General features: G+C 39.2%; 1 protein-coding gene across 1 annotated transcript in view; it reads left to right on the top strand.

The window, feature by feature from the left end:
* LOC126470455 (DNA polymerase zeta catalytic subunit) overlaps positions 1 to 23547 on the top strand; it is a 231430-nt gene that overhangs the window by 98589 nt on the left and 109294 nt on the right. The window contains exons 14-15 of the mRNA XM_050098304.1: positions 7158 to 7340; positions 10320 to 10479. Of these exons, the coding sequence (XP_049954261.1) occupies positions 7158 to 7340; positions 10320 to 10479 (343 nt within the window). The remainder of the gene's footprint in view (positions 1 to 7157; positions 7341 to 10319; positions 10480 to 23547) is intronic.

Raw genomic sequence — 23547 nt, 5'->3', positions numbered from 1 at the left:
TGGAATAGTTTTGCCATGGCTGTCTGCCAAGGATCTCAATAATTCAGATGGAATAGCATTTAATCCAGTGGTCTTATTTTCACTAAGATCTTTCAGTGCTCTGTCAATTTGCAGACAAATAATGTATCCAGTATTTAAAAGTTGAAACACTTCTATTGCCAGGAAATGGAACATTTTCCATAAAATTTAGTGCGTGTAAAATAGTATTACATGGCCAAAATGTAGGAAATCCCAATGATGAGACAGCTGTGTCTGAAGCATGGAGCAGATAGCCTACTCATTTCAAAACTTTTGTGTAGTTGGTTTCAGGAAGGATGAATAGCATGCTACATAACTATTTAATATTAAATATATGATATATATATTGTTTTCTTTATTTAATATAAGGCACTTCAGTGTGTCTATAACAATTTATTGATATGTATCCCTTTGTTATGAAATGAAAATACTACTAGAGACATTAAGCTCGTGAAGCTAGTTGAACTGTGAGTTTTCTATATATCCATTTACATTTTTTTACTCCAAACAACTGTGCACTATATGCCAGATAATGTCGGTTTCAAAGCCCTCAACCCTCCTTGCCCACTGTCCTATCCAAAGATCAGAGGTTCCATCCCCAGTTGATTCTAGGATTATTTTTTGTCACTTATCGCTTCTTTTACCTTTGACAGTAATTTTCTAATGCACAAAACATGAAGTTGCTTGATGGTTCAAAGTCCACACTAAACTATAGGCCTTTTTACAGCTGACTGGTAAGTCAGTTTAAAAGTTGGATGTGGGCAAACGCACATCACCTGCAACATTAATGTGCCTAGTGAAGCACAGCAGTATTCATTCCAGCCTTCAAATTAAGGATAGCTTTACTTGCTCAATATTCTAGCAAACAGAATGGAAACAAATTGTATGTTGTTATGTATTTAATTTTTTTCAACTGTGTGCGGCGTCATGAAAGATAAGTAAGATTTTCTTAGTGTCATTGCTGAAGGCAGTCTCAAAATGTTGGAAGAATGGAAGCAGTCTCTTTAATGTCTGCAGCTTTGTTGTAGATTTTTCCACAGTATAAATCAAATCACCTGCCTCGTATATCTTGCACGACAGGTGGAATAGTTTTGCCATGGCTGTCTGCCAAGGATCTCAATAATTCAGATGGAATAGCATTTAATAGCGTGGAGGGTAAAAATCGTAGAGGGAGACCAAGAGATGAATACACTAAGCAGATTCAGAAGGATGTAGGTTGCAGTAGGTACTGGGAGATGAAAAAGCTTGCACAGGATAGAGTAGCATGGAGAGCTGCATCAAACCAGTCTCAGGACTGAAGACCACAACAACAAATCAAATATTTCTTCTTTGGACAATTTTAGTCAGTTAGTATCTCTAGCAGGGATCTTGTATCCATAAGAGAACTAGAGAATGGTCCATTAGACCATTGTAAATAGTTACCTTCTCAAATAAACCAGGCATCCTTTGAAATCTTGTTGAGAGTTACAGTTCTTCACTTTCTTCATTCACCTTGTCATTCTGATTGCTACTGCCGTAAAATTTTTCTTCAGTGCTGACACACATATTTATTATAACAATTGCAGTAATATCAAATTGGAAAAATTGGAAAATACTTGACTGTTATTTCTGTGTAGATCTGATTTCGGCTCCATAAAGTAAGCAGTTTTTTCTCACTCACTCACTCTCCTTCAACAAGACCAATACCATTACATTCTCTCTCTTGTGTAAGTCAGCTCCATATCTAATGGCATTATTGTTGAACTGATCTAAGAAAACGTGAAGTAACAGAAGAAAACATGATCAGGGCATAACATGACTCACATAATAAAATTAAAACAGTTAACTTTGTCTTGTATGCACACTTTTATTTGTACGTACGTTCCTTTGACAAATCCACTGTAAAACGAACATAAGTGCAAGTAAAAAGTACACACAAAACATAAAATTCTGACAAGCTTCAACATCACGGAAACCGGGAAACTAGAACAAGCAGAGTGACTGTAAGAATGAAAAATATAGTAATGGAAATGACAGCATGATTGTCCAAGAGCTTCATCAGTCACTGTCAGAAGATAAGTGATTCACGAATTATATACATCACATTCAATAAATATTTCAATACATCATTTTATAGACCAAAAAGAGATCAGTGGCTGAATGTTGATGTGCAGGAAAGCTTCATGTGAGAAGAAAAAGTTAATGTTTTAGCTATAAATGAGAACACTTCACAAATTACCCGAAAATCATTATATAAAAGTATATGACACAAATTAATATGACACTGTACATCCAGATGTGTAGAACAATAAATATCGGGTTTATGTAAATAAGCTTTTTTTATCTACAGCACAATGTTGCACTCACCTTTCGGTTGGTTTTATACGAATATGAAGATGGTATCTCTTCCTTCGGACATGTCCAAAAGAACAGATACCATTGGTGATCTTGCAGCTCTTGAAGAATGAAATTACAATGAAATTCAGACCATTAGCTGCTTACAGGCATTGATAAACATCATCAGGGACAGTTGAAAAATGTGTGTGCCGACTGGGACTCGAACCCAGGATCTCCTGCTTACATGGCAAAGGCTCTGTCCAACTGAGCCATCGAGGACAAAGAGGGTAGTGCAACTGCAGGGACTTATCTCTGGCATGTTCCCTGTGAAATGTGCATGTACTCACATTGCTCAAACTCTTACGGTAATTGGTGAATTGACTGTCACGAGTAATGAGTGTAGTGGGCAGGGGCACTACAAATGTAGTGTGTGGACAGTAAATTGGAAGTGTGGGTCTCACGGGGAACATGCCAGAGATAAGTCCCTGCAGTCGCACTATCCTCTGTGTCCTCGATGGCTCATTCAGATACAGCATCTGCTATGTGAACAGGAGATACCGGGTTCGAGTCCTGGTCGCAGCACACATTTTCAACTATCCCCATTGATATTTCTCAACACCTGTAAGCAGCTAATGGTCTGAATTTCATTGTAATTTCATTTTGGTTGGTTGGTTGGTTGATTTGGATGAAGGGGACCAAACTATGAGGTCATTGGTCCACACTCACCTTTTCAAGCAATAGAATTTGAGAACCTTACCATATCTTTTAAGATAACCATGAAAAGTTCTATAACTTTGGGACTCAAAAAGTTAATTAAACAACACGAATGGCATTAAAAGCTGAAAAGGAAGTAAAAAAAGATTTGCGACTATGTTCTTAGTGTACAATGATAAAATAAAGGTTAAACCACATAAAAATAAAATGGTGTAGTAGGTGGGTGCCAGAAGTTGCTGTATTAAAACTCATCGAGAACTTTCCAAATGATTTATTTGCTTCCACTACCCACTACCCAGTGTAACGCGCTGTGTCGGCCGGCCTTGTACGCCAGCGGAGTGCGTCGTCGTCAGAATGCCACGGTTGACTCGGCGGTCTGCGTCCCTGCCAACTTAGTGCCACTCAGTGTGAGCTGAAGGTGGCCAGCTGCGTCCTTCTTCTCGCCGGCCTGGCTGAGATCGCAATGACCAACAAGCACCCGCTATCAGGTATCTGCGGCCCTCGCGTCGGAAGTCTCTGGCGTGTGTCGGTAGTCGAGACGACTGCCTGCGGTAGCGAGCCAAAGACTGGCCTGCCGCAGGCTGACTGCGGACCCCGCCTCAGCCTCAGAGGGTCGAACCAATGACCCGCCGTGGACTGAGATGCTGGTGCCCCATCTGTTGCTTCGTGTAGCCTGGTGGTGTGACATGCACCGCCGTCCAGGAGAGCTGCCACACTTGAATGAATATCGTTAGAAAACGGGACATATTTATACTCATATGTGCGCCTCTGTTTTGCTAATACGCCGCTTCGTGTCACGTACGCACCTTACACTGGTTGCGCCAGTGGCCCTCTTGTGCCTGTGACTTGCACCATGGAGACTGCTGTGTGCACCCTCTCCGGCAGTTCTACACCTCTGTGGCCTCTATTTGCCTTCACAACGGCTGGTATGCGTAACTTATTGCAATCCGACCCACACCTGGCTCCAAATATCGCACAAAACTAACTTTGCCTATCCTAACCGGTGGTGCCGCTACAATGGTGTCAAAATTGATGTTCGACCATATAAGTAAAAGTAACAATCACAAATTGTATTAAACTGTTCTTATTCTGATTATAGCTATAATGAACAGGGTGAAGGTAACCACTCTCTTTATAGTTGTGACACAGAATGGTTAACAGGTACATAAACAAGAATTAAAGCACGGTTTGTGTTTTTGTTAGAAAGGAGTTTTTCCAGGACCTTAGCAATAATGTCAATCTTGTTTATGTACCTATCAGCCCTTCAACACCTCAGCTATATGGTGAGTGGTTACCTTTACTCCTCCTTTTTCACCCAGTACTTTCTAGTGTCCAGTAATAGTGATAAGTGACAACGTAGTTTCTGTATGCACCATTCAGACTAATGGTGTATGTGATATTTTTGTTGTTATTTCATTGTCTTGAGATTGTTTCAAGAAAGCTGTCATATCTCAAAGAGTGATTATTTTTGATGCTATAGATATGTTTTGCATTTTTGTACCATGTATTTACCAATGTGCCAGAGGAATTACCCAATAGAAAAATAAGCGCCATTCAAACTAATGTTATGGAAAATAATATATGGGGTGTTTCAGGATCTCTTGAGCAAACTTTGAGGGATGAATGACCAAACAGAGACAATCTTTTTTGTTAAGAAACAGATATGTTTTGGTTTGCTGTTTATTAATTATGCATGTGGTCATGCTGCACACCACCACCACCACCACCACCACCTAGCAACCTGCTGCACAGTTCCTAATGAGGTTATCGTTCTGTTGAGTTGTACCAGTCCTGTTGCTCAGCTTTGTGTTGTCACAATTCCTTGGTGCTTGCGAACAGGGAAATTGCATCCTTAGCATGCTGGTGGTGGTAGGTATGACATGAGAATGCCAGATTTTGAGGGTGAAGTGATCTGTAGATTTAGCAATGTGCCTTCAAGCAGCATGCCTGCTATAGCCCATGCTATGGAAACAGGTCACATATCTGTTTGGAGAGTATTGCAGGAGTACATCCTACATGTGCCGTCTTCAAAGGGTGCGAGTTTTAGGACCAGCTGATTACTCATATTGTATGCAGTTTGTACAAAGATTTGCACACCAAAGCCTTCACACATGTTTTATATACAGGTGAGCCCTTCTTTACGTGTGACGGAAATTTTAACAGCAATAACAGACACATCTGGGACTATGAGAACCCACACTGGTTGCTGTGAGATTGCACCAATGTAGGTTCTCCATAGACATGTGGGCTGGAATTGTTCATAATCCTCTTCAAGGGCCTGTAGTACCGCCACGTAGGTTAAATGGAGCAGCTTGCTTACAGTTCCTGCAGCCCACAATTCCATAACTGCTGGACAGTCTTACACTTGCTGTACACAGAGGCCTGTTGTTCCAGCATGATGGAGCCACAACGCACTTGTTTTGATGCACAAGCATAGCCAACTGTCAATTTTTGAGAACATTGAATAGGATGAGGAAGACCTGTCACATGGTCAGTGCATTCACTTTACTTGATGCCCCTTTATTACTTTTTTGGGGGACATGTCAAGAGTATGATAAACTTTTCTCCAACTGCCACTATGCTTTAGCTTATAGCCTGAGTTACTGATGCATTGAACCAAATCTGACAGAATCCTGATGTGCTCTCCAGAGTTGGATAGGCATTGATACGAAGGTGTGCAGCACTTATTGAGGCAAGGGGTGTTTTGTTTGAACCATTCATGTAAATTACTATCAGGTCACCTAATAATAATAAACAATAATTTTTGTGCAGCTGCAGTTATTCATTAATATAACCTTAAGGATATGTTTGAAACGAAATGTTCCTTAAACACCCTGTATTTAAATTTATGTCACTTTTTCCTGATGACCATAATAATGACCTTATAGAATATTAGGTTGCTTGTCAAGAGTTTGAGTATTCTTGAGGATTGGAAGTTGACAAACATTACAGATTAGAAATGGATATTGAAGTAATGAAACTATTTAATTTGTGTTAACATGCCAATCAACTACATAAGTATACCCATACTACATTGTTACTTATAGATTATACATAAGAAACTTGTAATAGGTAGTAGACTTCACAAAATGTTTCTAATTGATAGAGATATATGACAGCACATACGCAAGTAAAAAATATGTATTACACCTCAAGAGTGGACACATAAAACACTGGTAGCTTAAAATTATACAGGGAAAGTGTTAACATCAGCTAGTTGAATAATTGTGAAGGAGATTGTGTGAAAGAAAGGCAGTAATAAGCCATTTGTATCAGACATTTCGTATTCATTTAATGAAATAATTTTTCTCAAATTGTTAATTATCTTGTATTAGCCTGTATGATGGTCTTTTTTCTAGTGTTGCAGACTAGCACTGGCATAAATTGTCCACATTTTGTCTTTTAAGGAAATAAAGTGAAATACAGAATCAGTGTTATCCAAAAAGAGGAAGATAAGCATTTAACTTCCTGTTGAAATATTTGATACCTAGTACATATATGTAGACTTGGCATATGATGGTATTACATTGTAGTCACCAGTTGCAGATTTTGATACGATATCTTCTACATGTCACACATTCCTTTTTGTCATGTGTTAGAGGGACGTAATCTATATTATAAAGTCCAGGGAATTAACAATAGCTGCAAAGGAGAGAATTATTAAGTAATTTAAAAATCACCCGCACAAAAGTTCACTGAGCAAAGAGGGACAGTGATTAAGACACTAGGCTCCTGTTGAAGAGAAGCAGGGTTCAAACCTCCATCCTGCCTTCCTCATTTGTATTTATCATGATTTCCCTAAATGATTTTAGGTGGATGCTGGAATGATCCCACAACCAATTTCCTTCTCAGCCTTAGCCAAACTGAACTGTTACATCATCTATAACAACACTGATGTAAACAGAGCATTAAATGCCGGTCTAACTTACATCCTTGGACATACATGACAATACACGACTTCATCTCATAATTTTCCAGTGTTTTAGAGCTGTTGGCATTGATAAATATACTATAAAATTGCTAAATTTTGAACAGACGTCCGTATTTAATTTTATAAAACAGGAAATCCGTATTTTCAGCAGTACTAAAATTCATTCTTTTTCCTGCAGAATAGTGAAAGTCCTTCACTCCACAGAATGCTGCTAGAGACTTCAATTGGTACACAAGAAGTATCACCAAAACTGTCATCAGAAACTAGATCACCAGGACAGATTGTCGGTATAACCCCAAGCAGCTCTTGTGGTTTTGAAATGACCTATGCAAACTTACAAGATGTACGAGCAGTGGCACAGGTAAGTGCTTTGAAAAAGCACCTGTTTTTAGGACTTTCTATGTTCATCTGACTTTCTAGTATGAATAAAGTGTTTACTGTATAAACACAGATACCATGGCCTTTCAAATGGGGAACAGAATACTACTCAACAATTTTCCATTTTCTTAATTTCGGGCTGTACTAATTCAGCATAGTTCCTTCTTTTAATTTTCATGCCATTGTGTTGCTGTAGCTCCATATATCTATCCTGAATGCATAAATTCATTCTTGATAGAGTGAGACAGACATAAAAATACCAGCTTTGTTGTATTTCTGTGATTACATTAAAACACACTAAGAAAATTGTATAACACTTCACTCGCTCCAAAATGTTGTTTGCATTTTTCTTCATTATATCACAAATTTACTGTGATTATTTAACATGTAATTTCTAAAGTACAGGTTTTATGAGACTGGAAGGTCAGCATGAGCTTATGACAAACCATGAAAACTTTTCTTGAAAAAGAAGTGTGGAGAAACATCCAGAAATTAAGTGTTATATTAATTGGGCATAAGCTGCTTCTCTCTTAGGTGGACAAAGAGTAGATTTATGTCTTTTTAAATGAAAATTCAAGCATGGAAGATAAAATATTTTGTAAAAGAATAAATTGTTTAATAGCTTCATAAACTATATACACCAGTCAGTTGCACATATGAAAGGATAGCAATGTGTATTGTAGCAACCTCAGAATAAATAGGATGTCTTCTACTGGAAAACCTGGATCAGGAAGCCCTTAGGTGATGGTTTCACCTGATATTTAATTTGTAAAATGTGAGATTATGATGGCAATGTGAAAAACTATAATTCGTAGGACAAAAGTGACAATATTTTTCATTGCAGTCTCCTCCTGATTGTTAGTGAGCATTGTCTAACACCCTCCCCCCTTCCTCCCCCTTCCTCTTCCTACTGAGTAGATTCTGTCCTTCAGGTATTATTCTGAACGGTGTGAGAAACACATATCTACAGCTGCACAAATTTTTAATTTCAACTTAACATTTTATCTAGCCTCATATTTCTTAACTGTGGGAACTAGTGGAACTCAGAGGGAGCCAAGTCTGGCAAATAGGTTGATTGTTCCAATATTTCCTCATTTTTACTGCTGCCAAAGCACCTTTCTTTGCCTTCATTGAAGATAATTGTTTTGTTTTGCAAACAATTCTTCTTCTCATGTAGTTGGTCTGAAATACTTGCATAGTAATTGCCATCCCACAAAACAATGACCTCTTTTCATGCAAATTCAATCTGATGTCACAATTTATGGTGCAAGTCCACCAGCTTCCACCCAGTTCTTTGAATGCTGTTTTATTTCTTTTATGGCTTTGGAAACCCATATCTTATCCAGAGTAATAAATCAGTGCATAAAATCAGTTGTAGTCTTTGAAGAAAAAAAAAACTCTCGGTATTGATGAGTAATTTATTTTCTCATTTGCTTTCAACAAATGTAGCTTCCATGTAGCTAAACACTTTCTTCCAGCTACCGTTCTTGTAAAATATACTGCACGCTTTCTTCTGATATGTCTTTGTTATCATCTGTAACATACACCTTTGATTGTCAATTACCTTTAATATCATATTTTGCACATTCTCAAAGTTTTACTCTGTGACTGCAGTTCTAGGACATCCTTCATGTTGATCATCTTCAACTGAAGTGTGGCCAAGCTGTAATTCAGTCACCCAATTCATAACCACTGAAAATGAAAGAGTGGGCTATATAAATATTCTTGCAGCAATTTGAAGGTGCAGCAATCAAAAACTCATAATTATTACAGTCAAATGTGGCAAGCAGTAAACAGATCAGGCATACAGTCTTGAATCAATGCTGATGACTTGTGTAAAGATGATATTTTGTACAAAGTCATGGCCAAGATAGCTATCATTAATAGTGCAGTAGGTGAGCATATCATATGCTCTTCTCCAGTGTCATTAAATATATAATTGAAAGAAGGGGTTAAATCTGAAATTGGAGGAAAAGTTCATGTACTTTGAGACAAATGTTTATAAAGAGTCGTGTGTATAGCTGCAGAAAAACTATCAGTAGAGGCTGGAAACAATGTAAACAAAATTAGGAATAACATGTGGGAACACAATGCCATCATCTAAATTGTGCCCTCAACCATAGGAAATTGTATGCTAAGTTTGGTTTGTTTCCTCATCATAAAGAAAAAGAAAGCCTGAATGAAAAGGAGAATTTGTTGTCCCATGTATTGACTTTGGATTCACCAGCACAACCTAGAATCGAATTTTAAGTGAATGTGAAGTGGTATACAAAAGCAAAGCAATGGTAATAAAGGGTGAAAGATGCCTGACTGGTGGAAAGTTGTGTGGCAGTCTTTTACAGTACTTTTTACCACTATTGGCTCATTGTGGGTGATAAATGTGGCCTATATTATTCACGTTTTAAGTGATGTAAACACAGTCGGTTATAACAAATTATAGCAGCAGTCATTCAACAGCATCATCTGCTTGTCTGACAGGGCAAGAATTCATTCTCCTATAGAAGAGGTCATGTAGAAGTCTCTGCAAATAAGTTCCTCTTCTGTATATGAGAAGAAAATAATAAATTACCTTTTACTCTAAAAAAAGATATTATCTAGGACAATGATATGTCTAATTTATCATATTTATTAAATCTTATAAAACCATTTTTATGCATGATGTAAAGCATTAGCAGTTGAATAAGATATTTGTTTTACGTTCTGGAGGACAGAGGTCAGATCTTCATCCTGTCATACAAAGTTAGGTTTCTTAGAATAGGACACAGCTAATTTTCTTCCCATCTTTTCCAAATGCAAGCTTTTGTTCAATCCATACTAAGTCATTGTGGAACTTTTAACTCAAAATCTCCTCCATTTAATTTTGTGTTTATCGTAGATTCCTATTTGTAATGTAAGATGCACTTAAAATCTGTAAGTAGCAAGCTATATTACATGTGTGTTTTTTATTACTTTTTCCTCCTAGTGTGACAACCTTACTCTGATTGCAATGGAAGTACATATTACAACCAGAGGGGATTTGAAACCAGATCCAACTACTGATCCAATAGAAGCAGTCTTTTACACTGTAGTTTATAGTGACTGTGATGGATCTAATGAAGGAAGCAGTCAGCAACAAAAACAAGGTATGAAATTCTCATATATCATTTTCACAGTTCACAACATACATAGCTGTATTATTGCATTATACATGTATTGAATGCCACAACAGAAAGAAATCTCTGTTATGTAACATTTCTGCAGTCCTTCAACACGCTTGCTTTCGAATTCATAAATGTAGTATACTGTGTATCGTTTGCTAGTACCTGCCAAAAAAGGAACATGTTTAGATAATATTGAAATCATCCCTATATTCCCTTAAACATACCAGTAGCTCCTGTAAAACTCCGAAACTGAGTTCCTTACTCTTGATTCTTACCCATGCAAATGAGATTGCTATGAAATCAGCTCTGCCACTCCTCGTTCCTCTCAGTGTCGCGTTCTTCAGTCTCATCACTGAAAAAGTGTATGCAGTTAAGAGGAAAGTGACCTGTGAGAGTGTATACACTGAAGCGCCAAAGAAAATGGTATAGGCATGCGTATTCAAATACAGAGATATGTAAACAGGCAGAATATGGTGCTGCAGTCGACAATGCCTATACAAGAAAACAAGTGTCTGGCACAGTTGTTAGATTGGTTACTGCTGTTACAATGGCAGGTTATCAAAATTTAAGTGTGTTTCAACGTGGAGTTATAGCCGATGCGTGAGTGCAGGAACATTCTATCTCCGAGGTAGCGATGAAGTGGGGATTTTCCCATACGTCCATTTCATGAGTGTACCGTAATATCAGGAACATCGTAAAACATCAAATCTCCAACATTGCAAGAACGAGACTAACAACAACTGAAGAGAATTGTCCAACATGACAGAAATTGCTGCAGATTTGAATGCTGGGCCATCAGCAAGTGTCAGCGTGCAAACCATTCAATGAAACATCATCGATATTGGCTTTCGGAGCCGAAGGCCCACTCGTGTACCTGGGATGACTGCACAACATAAAGCTTTACACCTGTCCTGGGCCTATCAACACTGACATTGGACTGTTGATGGCTGAAAACATGTTGCCTGGTCAGACGAGTCTCATTTTAAATTTTACCGAGCAGATGGACGTGTACGGGTATGGAGGCAACCTCATGAATCCGTGGACCCTGCATGTCAGCAGCGGACTGTTCCAGCTGGTGGAGTCTGTGTAATGGTGTGGGACATGTGCAGTTAGAGTGGTATGAGATGCCTGACAGGTGACACGTATTTAAGCATCCTGTCTGATCACGTGCATCCATTCATGTCCATTGTGCATTCTGATGGACTTGGGCAATTCCAGCAGGACTATGCACACCTCAGATGCTCAGAATTGCTAGAGTGCTCCTGGAACACTCTTCTGAGTTTAAACACTTCCGCTGGCCATCAAACTCCACAGACATGAACATTATTGAACAAATCTGGGATGCCTTGCAAAGTGCTGTTCAGCAAAGATCTCCACCCCCCCATTCTCTTACGGATGTATGGTGTCAGTACCCTCCAGCACTACTTCAGGCATTAGTCGAGTACATGCCACATCGTGTTGTGGCACTTCTGCTTGCTCACAGAGGCCCTACACGATATTAGGCAGGTGTACCAGTTTCTTTGGCTTTTCAGTGTATGGTGTCTGTCAACTAACATGTTAGCAGCTTTTGCCAGTCTGCATTGACATGACTATCATCAACCTCTAAATTAAAACAAATGACCAAATATATACAGACATACTATCTTCTATTTCTGGACATACTCTTTAACACAGTAGTAGCTCCTCAGCTGACCTGGTTTCCTTCCCAGCATCAGTGCTTCTTAACCCTAGGACGCCCAAGCCTTTTTTTCTAACTTGGATGCCTGGGGGGGTGGAGGGGGGGGGGCCTTCGGCGAGCCCACAGGTATTAAATAAGTTTACTGACGAAAAATTACAACTTTCAAAATGGTTTATGTATTTTAACTAAGGCACTGGTTTATAAATGTTGTTAATTGTTATAAATATTGGATTGAGTGAATAAAAAATTGACATATTACAATACAAAATACAGATATTTTCATATACAATAGACTACTCTGAGTCCTCAACTTCAAGGCAAGAGACACACTTCACAATTTTTTCTGTATGTGTATTATACACATGTTTATGACACTGTCCACAATACTGTTTTGGTTTACTTAGATTGTTGTACTTCTGCTTCTTTGTTTTAGCTTCTCTTACACAAATATGGCACCGACCTTTCCCTGCAGGAGGCTGACATGCTTCTGTTGTCATTTCTTTGATTTTCTTTCGTAGAATAGTCTCCATTGATTGAAAAATTTGGTTAGATAACCCTCTTGCATTGGCACTTCTTTCTTCTACCTGCAATTTCACTAGTTCCATCCCAGCTTTGCAGAAGATAAAGTTTCCATGTGTTGCATTTCTTTTCATTCCATCTTGGATGTTGCTGGATGAATATGGTGGTTCCATTGATAGCACAAATGTCAATCAGAGAGTAAAATACAGATAGAGGCCATCTCTTTGTTCCCCTCTTGCAGGTGTACATACACGCCATTTGATCAATGGTATCAATTCCACCTTTAGTGGAATTATAATATGCATTTATCTTGGTTTTATTCTTCTCTCCTCCAACAGTGCCTTTATCTTGGTGTGTTGTTAACATCATCACTAAGTTTTTACTTGGTTTCGTCTTTGCTATGTAGGACACCAAAGTTACTGGAGGCCTACCTGTTGATGGGTCTGTGAACAAGAACGTTGATGAATATAGCTCTTGATTTGACATGTTCTTCATTTTGTCTGGAATATGCTTCGTGTTTAACTGGAGAGTTCCTACTGTAGTAGCTTTGTAGTCTTGGTATAACTCTTCCACCAAATCCTTCAATGTGTAATATCTGTCTGTAGTAATATTTCGACAAGTATTTTTCACAGGTGCTAGCAGACGTTTGATGACAGCTGCTGAACCCCGTTCTTCTTTCGACAAATTCTGAACATTACCTGCATAGGGTTCCATATTCAAGATGTATCTGTCAACTGCATTGGACATCATGCGTATAAGGATGCCATATTTGCCCGGTTTATCCTTCATAAATACTTTGAAGGGGCAGCGCCCTCTAAACAAGCTGAGCATCTCATCAATGGTGAGGTGGACCCCTGGTTTATACAGTAGTGGAAACCTATCATTCACTTTGTTGAAAACATCACGGATTGCTGTGAACTTGTCGGCTTCCCTTCTTAGCTGGCGGGTACTTTTGTCATCAAACCTTATGATTGCAATAAGTTCCTTGAAACGTTCTCTTGCTATAATACCCTTGTAAACTGGCTGACCCATTAGGTCTGACCAAAGATCATGTACACTGACAGAATTGTCCCTATTTGCCCCCATATGTATCAGGATTCCTATAAAGGCATACAATTAGTCAAAGTAACATTTCACGTAACTGCCTCTTCATTTGAATGTTTTACTATAACATCCATGATGTCAGGTGTAAGAAGTAACTTCAAGGCTTCTCCAGGTGAATGGCAAACACCAGCTGGAGTTACTCCTGCCTGCTCTCTTGCTATATTAGCAACAGACCTCCGAGGAATTCTAGGCTGTGTGGTTATGTACCTTCTTCCAGACTTGGCCACAATAACATCCTGATGGTCACTGCCTGAAGCTGCACTATCTTCATCTTCTCTAACATCCACATCACTTTCCCGATCTGAATCATACTCCATAACACCATCCTCATATTCACTTTCACTCCCCGAGTCAGAATCTTCATCTAAAATTTCATTCAGAACTCTTTTGAAAGACAAGTCACATATTCTTTTAGTCATTTATAAGTCTGGGTGTGAACAGTAGGGAACTGCACTAACTCACTGCAAGTTTATAAGATAAATAACAGCTGACTGACATCAACAATCACTTCCTCTGAAAGTAAACTGATTGTTGTGAATATCAAGAATACCAACCAACAAGAAACTAACTTGCATTGTTGTAGAGATGAGAAATACGAAATCCTATTAAGGGAAATTTCCTATAGCATGGAAGCCTAAGGGACGGGGAGGGGGGGGGGGTTGTTGGACCCATAATAAGTTTATTTATTTTTTCTTTCAAAGCAGGAATATTCTATAAAATATATTGACACTAATGTTTCATAAAATAGCCAACAAACAATAACTCAAAGGGAATATGTAGTATGAAAGTTACTTGGGCAAAGGCAGGGGACATAAAAAAAATTGTGGGTTCAACGACCCCCTCCCCCCCTTATGCGTCCTAGAGTTAACTCTGGAAATGGAACGGACTCTCCAATAAGTACCAGCATCCGGCAGAGCAAGAGGGTGCAGTAGTCATAGTACTATTCAAATTTGCAAGCATCTGTTTTCAACTAAACCATCTGAGGCAAATGCTGGGATGGCTTCTTAATAATAATAATAATAATAACAACAACAATTATTATCATTTTGAGTGGCCTAATGGCCTGCTGCAAGTCTTGCAATTGGATGCAACTTCAGCAATTTGTGTCTCTCTTACGTATACCAGTGTAAGATTGCTTGGGAAAGGAACCTGTAGTTAAACATGGAATCTGAAGCATGTGTCATTCCTGGTGAATCATCACATCATTGAGAGGTGAAGGCTAGGTTAAACACAGAATTAAAAATTCCCACAGTTCGACCAGGATTCAATCTCTCAACCTCTTGGCTTCCAGGCACACATTTTACCCTAGACTACTGGGTCTGCCTCTTACCTCTTTGAAAACTGGAGATGTGCTTACTACAGACTGTATTGAACACAGTGTCATTATCACTTACGTCTCTGTGCTGAATACATTGCATTGGGGCCACCAGCAGGTGCTAAGGTTTCGAAAGCAGACTGCCTCTTCATTTCCTGAATATTGCCATGAGCTGTGCTGCATGCAATATAGAATAGCAGCTAGTGTCACTGGCTGGCATGCTGTGGGTTGCCAGCAAATATCTGTTATGTAGTATTTATAATTTTAGAAGGTTCTAAAAATTGCTTACGTTTGCATGTTACAGAATATTCAGTGTTTGTATAAATAACAGCACTCTTAATCCAGGTCGGAGTTCTGTTCTGTCTTTACATTGGAATCCATGATAAATGTGCTTTCAGTGCTAAGTGTTGTACTTCATTGATGACTCTGCTTTTGATTTTGGGCTTGAATGTGGTTGTGACATGACATTGTTTGGTGGCTTTAGTGAGGAGTTGTAAAAGCCGTCACCTTTGTGAGCAGGAACCATAAAGCAGTACATGATTCCCAAGGTACAAACAGGTATACTTAGGAGACCAATGAATTTCAAAACCTCAGGAGACCAATGAATTTCAAAACAGCAGTCACTTATCTGCACGTCAGGTGTACATGAGTACCTTCCAGAGATGCTTGTCAGGACCTGAAAGCAATGGTTGAAAGGATGTGAATGAGTGACCAAATACTGCAGGTGGGGTGACATGATGCATATGGTGTATGTGTGCTTTTACTCTGATGGCACATCTCAGTTGTGGGTCAAGAACAACAAAGAGAAGCCCGATTGCTGGGACAAATTCCAAGCCAAACTGAAGAAAACATTTGGAGACAATCAGCAGCAAGTCCACTTAGCAGAAGAATAATTGAAGAATAGGGCTTGATGTTATGGGGAAACAACGCAGTTTTACATACAGAGTGTTTTGCCCTGTGTCTCGCTGCCAATTCAAATATGGCAGGAGCCAAAGAAATTTCACCTTCAATCAAAGGAGTCACAAGATATATCTCCCAAGCTTTTCTAGTGATGGGTGTCACAACAGCAGAGGTATTCAGCAAGTGGTGCCAGCCCATCAAGGAAATGCTACAGAAAAGTGTTGGATGAAAGATGTATGACCAACTCCTGAATCTGCCTGTTGTGGTGGACCACCATGACCTCTTCTCTCTCATACATCAGGTAATAAGAGAAGAGGAACAGTGACTCATGGGCTTCTTTTTCTGTAATGTCCAATGCTTATCACTGCTATCAAAAGACCGCTATGTTCTGTCATGTGAAAGGGATTGTGTTGAAGGTTGTAAATGGTAAATACGTCCAGCAGACAGGAACATGCATTGCAAGAATAAGTATCAGTGATAGAGCACAGCCCTTTGAATTTGTTGTTTTAACAATGTAGGCATAACATTATTCTCAGATGGTACTTCTTGCAGGCATCATAGTCATAGACTGTGGGAGATCAGAGCTTCAGATTAACAAACTATTCCAACAAACAAAAATAACAGAGAAAGCTATGGTCAGTTGCTTGCCATTGAATATGATGCATCCCATATCATCAGTGAAACAAGTTCATCATCACTTTAGATGCTATGTTAAAATGTGAAGCTTTCGTTGATTGCAGAAAGCTACTCAGGCTCATAAAAGAAATCTACATACCAGCAACAATCATAAGCATTCCATTTGGTGAAGGGGAACTGTGGATCATTGTAACAACCAGCTACAACAACACTGTACCAACACTGGAGATCATCCACTAATTAGCCAACACTTGTGCAGTGTGTCATTGGCTAAATTATGCTTAATTTGGGAGGAAGTGGAGAAGATACTGCAGGATGACATCAGTGAACCATCAGAGAGCCCTTGGCTCTCTTTTGTGGTCCCTATGAAGGAGGAGGATGGCATATGACATTCATGCATCAGCTGCTGCCAACTGAACAAAATCATGAAAAAAAGATGTCTATCCATTGCCATGCATTGATGACACCATAGACTGCTTGAGAGGAGGAAAGTATTTCTTAACTACAGACATGCATAGAAGCTACTGGTAAATGATGGTTGATCAGGCTGACTGGGAAAAGACTATCGTCATAACTTTTGACGGCCTCTATGTGTTTAAAGTTACGGCGTTTGGGCTGTGTAATCCTCCAGACACCTATGAACATATGATGGGCTGCCTGCTTCAAGAACTTAGATGGTCAACATGTCTTTGCTGTCTGGATGACAGTGTCATTTTTTGAAGGCATCTGAAGTATGTCTGAGCCACCTGACAACCGTATTTAAGTTTTTCAGATTGCAGGTCTCTGTCTGAATCCAAAAAAGTGCTTCTTCATTGCTCAAGAAGTAAAAGTCTTGGAACATGTAGTTAATGGTGATGGAATCTGCCCCAATTCAAAGAAAATAAGAGCAGTCACTGATTTTTTGACTCCTCAGCATGTTTGTGATGTGACAAGTTTTCTCACACTGTGCTCATACTACCAGCGATTCACAAAGGACTTCTGTACCAAGTCACATCCATTGCAAGCAATACTACAGGGAGATACCAAATTTTCCTGGAAAGAGGTGCAAGGAAGGTCCTTCCATGTTCATAAGGAGCTGCTAATATCTTCTCCAGTTGTGTGATTGTATGATGAGAATGCTGGGACAAAACTTCACACCAATGCTAATGGTTATGGGATAGGTGCAGTTGTAGTGCAGATTCAGGAAGGTGCTGAAAAGGTTGATAGCTTATGCTTACAGGCTACTCTCCAATTATGAGATGAATTACTCTAGATCCAAGTAAGAGTGGCTTACAATTGTTTGGACCATCAACAAGTTCCAACCTTCCAGCTGTATTTATTTGCCAAACCATTCACTGGTATGAGGGACCCCTGTTCTCAATGTTGGCTAATTGGCCTGATCAATCTGCTGGGTAATGCGGTTAGATGAGCCTTTAGGCTTCAGGTGTACAACTTCACATTGATATACAAAAAGGTATGTAAACACAAGGATACTGACTGCCCTTAAAGGAATCCTATGGCTAAACACAGAAGCATGGATGAAATCTGTCACTGCTGCATTAAACAACATTGCTGCTGAACAGAGGGAAGATCCAGCACTGTTGTAACCCAAAGAAGCCTTGAAGAAAGAGAAACTAACCAAAGGAGAAGTCTAATTAATAAACAGAGAACTGTATAAGAGGAGCTGTGATCCAATGGGACAGAAATGGTTGCTTGCCATTCCAATTCATCCACAGCTAGTTTTTCCTGAATAATTTCCACACTGCTCCAACATGTGACCAAACGTAATTTGTGAATATTCTAGACAGAACCAGACACAGGTACTACTGGCCACATCTCTACCAATCCATTTGATTGTGAATGTCTATGTCATAAATGAGAAGAGAACAGGAATCCCATTACAGCTGGTAGCATAAATTGGTTCCTGTCCTTTATTCCATAATGATGTTCAGAGGGATCACCCAAAAGATTTGTAATATCAATAGCTAGCTTGTCATTTTCTCCGGTGACTTCCCCACAGGGAACAACTGGAATCAGCAAGATTCATGAGAAAGTACCTGATAAAAAGCTTGGTTTACAGTAGGGCTGCGACAAGGGGCCCCTTAGGTAGGTCAGTGGTGCACCATACAGAAGCAGCAGTTACTCAGACAGCAGAGTACATGTGGAGTGCACATGGGCGGCTTTTTTTTTTTTTTTTAGACCAAGTGATAATTTAAGGTCCTCTGATGAACAGCCACCAGTCAGTACACAGAGAGAAAAAGCAGATTGATTATGAAGAAGAAACAGTTTGAATGTCAAGATTTTAACAGTAAATTGCCAAAGCACTTATTACAAGTTCCCTGAATTTGCCGTCTTCCAAAAAATCTGTTGGACTCAAATTATACTTGAAACCAAGAGCTAGAAGAAACCCATAGTGGAAATCTTTGAAATGTTTAGTGAGACAAGGAAAGTATATCAAAAAGACAGCTTAGACATCATAGAAGGGGGAGTGTTCATTTGCAGTTGGCAGAAATAATATGTCTATCATGGTTGAAATTGAGTATGATTGCAAAGTTATCTGGAAATGCTAAAGTGGCATAGATGAATTCATTGCTGTAACAATTGTAAAATCATTCAAAGAATGTTTACGCTCAGTAGTGCAAATGTACCCTGATCTTACAGTATCAGTTGGAACCAATGTTAGCCTACTGATTACAGGATTGAGATGTCTGTGGAATCATTGCAAGTGGTACATACAGCCTTGTGAAGAAGTTCTGAATGCTTTATCCAAAAACTATCATGAGCAATTAATGCAATGACCCACAGGCATTGAAAATATTTTAGACCTCATAACTACAAACAGGGCTGACCTTAATGACAGTGTCAATATAGAGACAGGATTAGCAATCACAATGTAATCATAACCATGATGATAGCTAAAGCTGATGAATATATCAACAAGGTTAGGAGAGTTTTTAGGGTAGAAATACCAGATGAGCAGTTGTTAGCATCCCACTTAGATAATGCGCGGATATAAGTTAGTTCCAATATGATAGACATAGAGTAATTACACGCAAGCCCACCCAGCTAGCCACTTCGTCTAATGCGCTGCTTCCCGAACTGGAAGGTGTGCTGGTGCCCGGCGGATTAGTGTCGAGGTCTGGTGTGCCAGCCAGCCTGTGGATGGCTTTTAAGGTGGTTTTCCATCTGCCTCGGCGAAAGCAGTCTGATTCCCCTTATTCTGCCTCAGTTACACTATGTCAGCGACTGCTGCTCAAACACTTTCTCCACGTATGCATACACCATAATTACTCTACCATGCAAATTTGGGGTTACACTCATCTGGTGTGAGATGTTCCGGGGGGGTAGGGGGGGGGGGGGGGTGTCCATTGCTCTGGGGGCCAAACTGCACAATAACCCTGGGTTCGGTGTGGGGCGATGGTGGGATGGGTGGACTGCTGTGGCCTGTTGTGGGGTTGTGAACCACTGAGAGCTACGGCAGGACGAAGCCTCCAAAAAATAATGTACAAATTTGTAGAAATTCATATGTCTATTAAAAGATTGATGCATGAAGTCTACGACAACCTCCACCGCCGTACCTTAGTGAAAGAGCTTCCCAAGAATCCCAGAAAATTCTGGTCCTAAGTAAAATACCAAAGTGGGCTGAAGGTTTGTATCCAGTCACTCATAGGTCAGTCACATGTGACAGTAGAAAGGCAAGATGAAGTCTTAAATTTCATGTTTTAAAAATTGTTAGCAGTGGAGAATTATGTGGAAATACTGCTGTTTGACAGACACACAAACTCCCAGATAGAGAACGTACAAATTGGCATCCCTGGTGGTAAAAAGGACCTGAAAGAGTTGAAAACTAGTAGGTTTCCAGGTCCAGATGGAAATGAATTGGCCTTTACAGAAAGTACTCTTTGGCATTTGGCCCATATTTCGCTTGCATTTATTCAAATATCTCACTCAGTTAAAAATTGCAAGCGACTTTAAAAACGCATGGGTGACTCCCATCTATAGGAATGCTAAAAGAATGAACCCACAAACAGTTTGCTACAGAATTCTTGAACATATTCTAAGTTCAAATGACTTAAATTTCCTTGAGAAAGAAAAAGCATCTGCCTACGATCCAACATGGATTTGAAAGTATCGCTCTTGCAAAATTCAGTTAGTCCTTAGTCTTGCACACTATTGGTGAAGAGCAACAGACCGGTTCCATATTTCTAAATTTGCAGACGTTGTTTGACATAATGTCATAAGACACTGTTGACAAACATTGAAGCATACAGAATGGGTTATAACCCATTACATTGTCCTGTAAAAAGAGTGTTCATCAGAGACAAAGGTATCATCAGGAGTGCCCCGGGAAAGTGTGACAGAACCACTATTGCTCTCTGTATACATAAACGATCTGTCAGATAGTGTGGGTAGCGATCTGTGATTGTTTTGTTGATGATGTTTTAGTGTACAGGAAAGTGCCACCTTTGAATGACTACAGGAGGATACAAGTTGACTTGTGTAGAATTTCTGTTTTTTTCTGATGAGTGGCAGTTTGCTCTTAAAAAAGGCAAAATGTAAGTTAACACAGAATAATGGGAAAAACAATTCTGTAATGTTCATCACAAAGTGATGTGAAATGGATTGAGCACATAAGATCAGTTGTAATGAAGGTGGATGGTCGACTTTGATGTATCGGGCGAATAGCTCATCTAGAAAGGAGACCACACACAAAACACTTGTGTGATCCATTCTCGAGCACTGTTCAAGTATTTACAGTCCCCACCAGGTCACATTAAAGAGAGACATCAAAGCAGTTCAGAGGCATGTTTTTAGATGTGTTACCAAGAGGTTCAATCAACACATGAAAGTTACAGAAATTTCTCAATGGACTGAAATTGATGTTCCTGGAGGGAAGATGATGATCTTTTCATGAAACAGTGTTGAGATAGGTTAGAGAACCCACATTTGCAGCAGGCTGCAGAATGATCCTACTGCCACTAACATACATTTCATATAAGGACCTCAAACACAAAATAAGAGAACTCAGGGGTCATACAGAATCATATAGATAGTCATATTTCCCTTGATCCATTTGTGAATGGAACAGGAAAGGCATAACTAGCAGTAGTATGAGGTACCCCCTGCCATGCACGTATGGTGGCTTGCAGATATGTATTTAAATGCAGATGTAAATGTAGCATCCATACACCATATAGTGGCTTGCAGATATGTATTTAAATGTAGATGTAAATGTAGCATCTCTGAGAGCTCCAGTACAAGACAGGCCTAGAAGCCATGAGCTTCCACTTACGTCAGTCTCCATGCATCATCATTTGACCAACAGGATGTCTTCTCGGTTGACTGTCGTTAATGTGGCTTGATTCCGTACAAGCTGGTAAACAGAACCTGCACTCCACTTATAATATCCTGCCACTCCTTGAGATATGGAGAGTGGAGATGATATTATTTGTAGGGTACATCATTCGGCTTTCAGCTGCCTCGACTCCAGGGGTCACGGCTATCACTTCACGTGGATATGGCCATTGGACCTTCTCAGGAAATAAATATTGGTTCAGCTGTTGAATCTGTGATTCATATATGATTACTAAAGCTTCCAGGTATCAGTTTTTGAATACAATTCTTACATCTTATTTATGGAACTTGATTCTGATTTTGAAACTTTCCTTGATTATTTGTTGTGTTGTAAGACAAGTATATCTTTGTTCATTAGTCCTGTTTTGGGCTCACATTACTTGTAGTTACTTCTTTCTCTCTCACATGTATTCTTGGCCATCAACTTAGTGCCTATTTTGGTGCACAGCCTTGTTAGTGTCAGGCTACAACACAGAAGTAGGAAGATGCTAAAACACTGAATCCACAAAGTCATGTTAGTCCATCACGGAAAGTAAGTTTATTGAATGATGACAGCAGAAGCTATTGCTGCTACAATAAGTTGCTTTCATTTTCCGTCAATCCTTTGTACGATTAATGGTAATGATTTGGAATGAGTCATTTTACATTCACAAATTACAAAAGTAGAAATTATTCTGATAGTAGAAAGAGTTGCCAGTAAGAAATTTTTTTCAATTTGTTTTCAAATATCACTATGCTGTCTGTCAGACAGTTTATATCATTGATCAAAAATTTTGGTGACAGCATTGTGCACCTCCTTTTGGTGCTAAAGGCAACGTTAATGTGGAGTAATGAATGTCATTTAGTCTTCTGGCATTGTGATTATGTACATCATTGTTCCTTTTGAACTGCGCTGGATTACTTACAAAAAATTTCTTGAAGGAATAAATGTATTTTGGAGCAATACTAAAAATGCATATCTCCTTAAGTAGATGTCTACAAGATGATCACATGTCATCACCATGTATTATTCTGACAGCACATTTTTGAGCAATGAACACTTCCTTTTTAAAGCTGAGTTACCGCAGAACAATATTCCATATGGCATTGTGAATGAAAATATGCAAATTATGTCCACTTATTGATTTGTCTCTCCTGAATATTTACAATGATTTGAAGTCCAAATGTGGCTGAACTAGTTGTTTTAGGATTCCAAAGTTCAAATTTTCATCCATTTGGGCACCTAAATAGTTTGAAGTTTCCACCCTAGTTATAATTTACTCACCATGTGTCACACTTTTCATTGGTTTAGTACCTCTAGATGTGCGGGATGGAATATATCGTGTCTTTTTCAAATTGAGAGTGATTACATACTTTTTCTCCTGTTGCTGTATGCATCTACATCTACATCTAGATCTATATACATACTCATCAAGCCACTGTACAGTCCACGGTGGAGGTTGTGGAGGTTACCCTGTACCACTACTAGTCATTCCATTTCCTGTTCCACTTGCAAATAGAGTGAGGGAAAAATGACTATATGCCTCCGTACCAGCCCTACTCTCTCTAATCGTATCTTATATGT

Source organism: Schistocerca serialis, chromosome 3 (genome assembly GCF_023864345.2).
Source record: "Schistocerca serialis cubense isolate TAMUIC-IGC-003099 chromosome 3, iqSchSeri2.2, whole genome shotgun sequence".
NCBI classification, from domain to species: domain Eukaryota; kingdom Metazoa; phylum Arthropoda; class Insecta; order Orthoptera; family Acrididae; genus Schistocerca; species Schistocerca serialis.
This window is presented reverse-complemented; position numbering and strand designations above follow the sequence as displayed.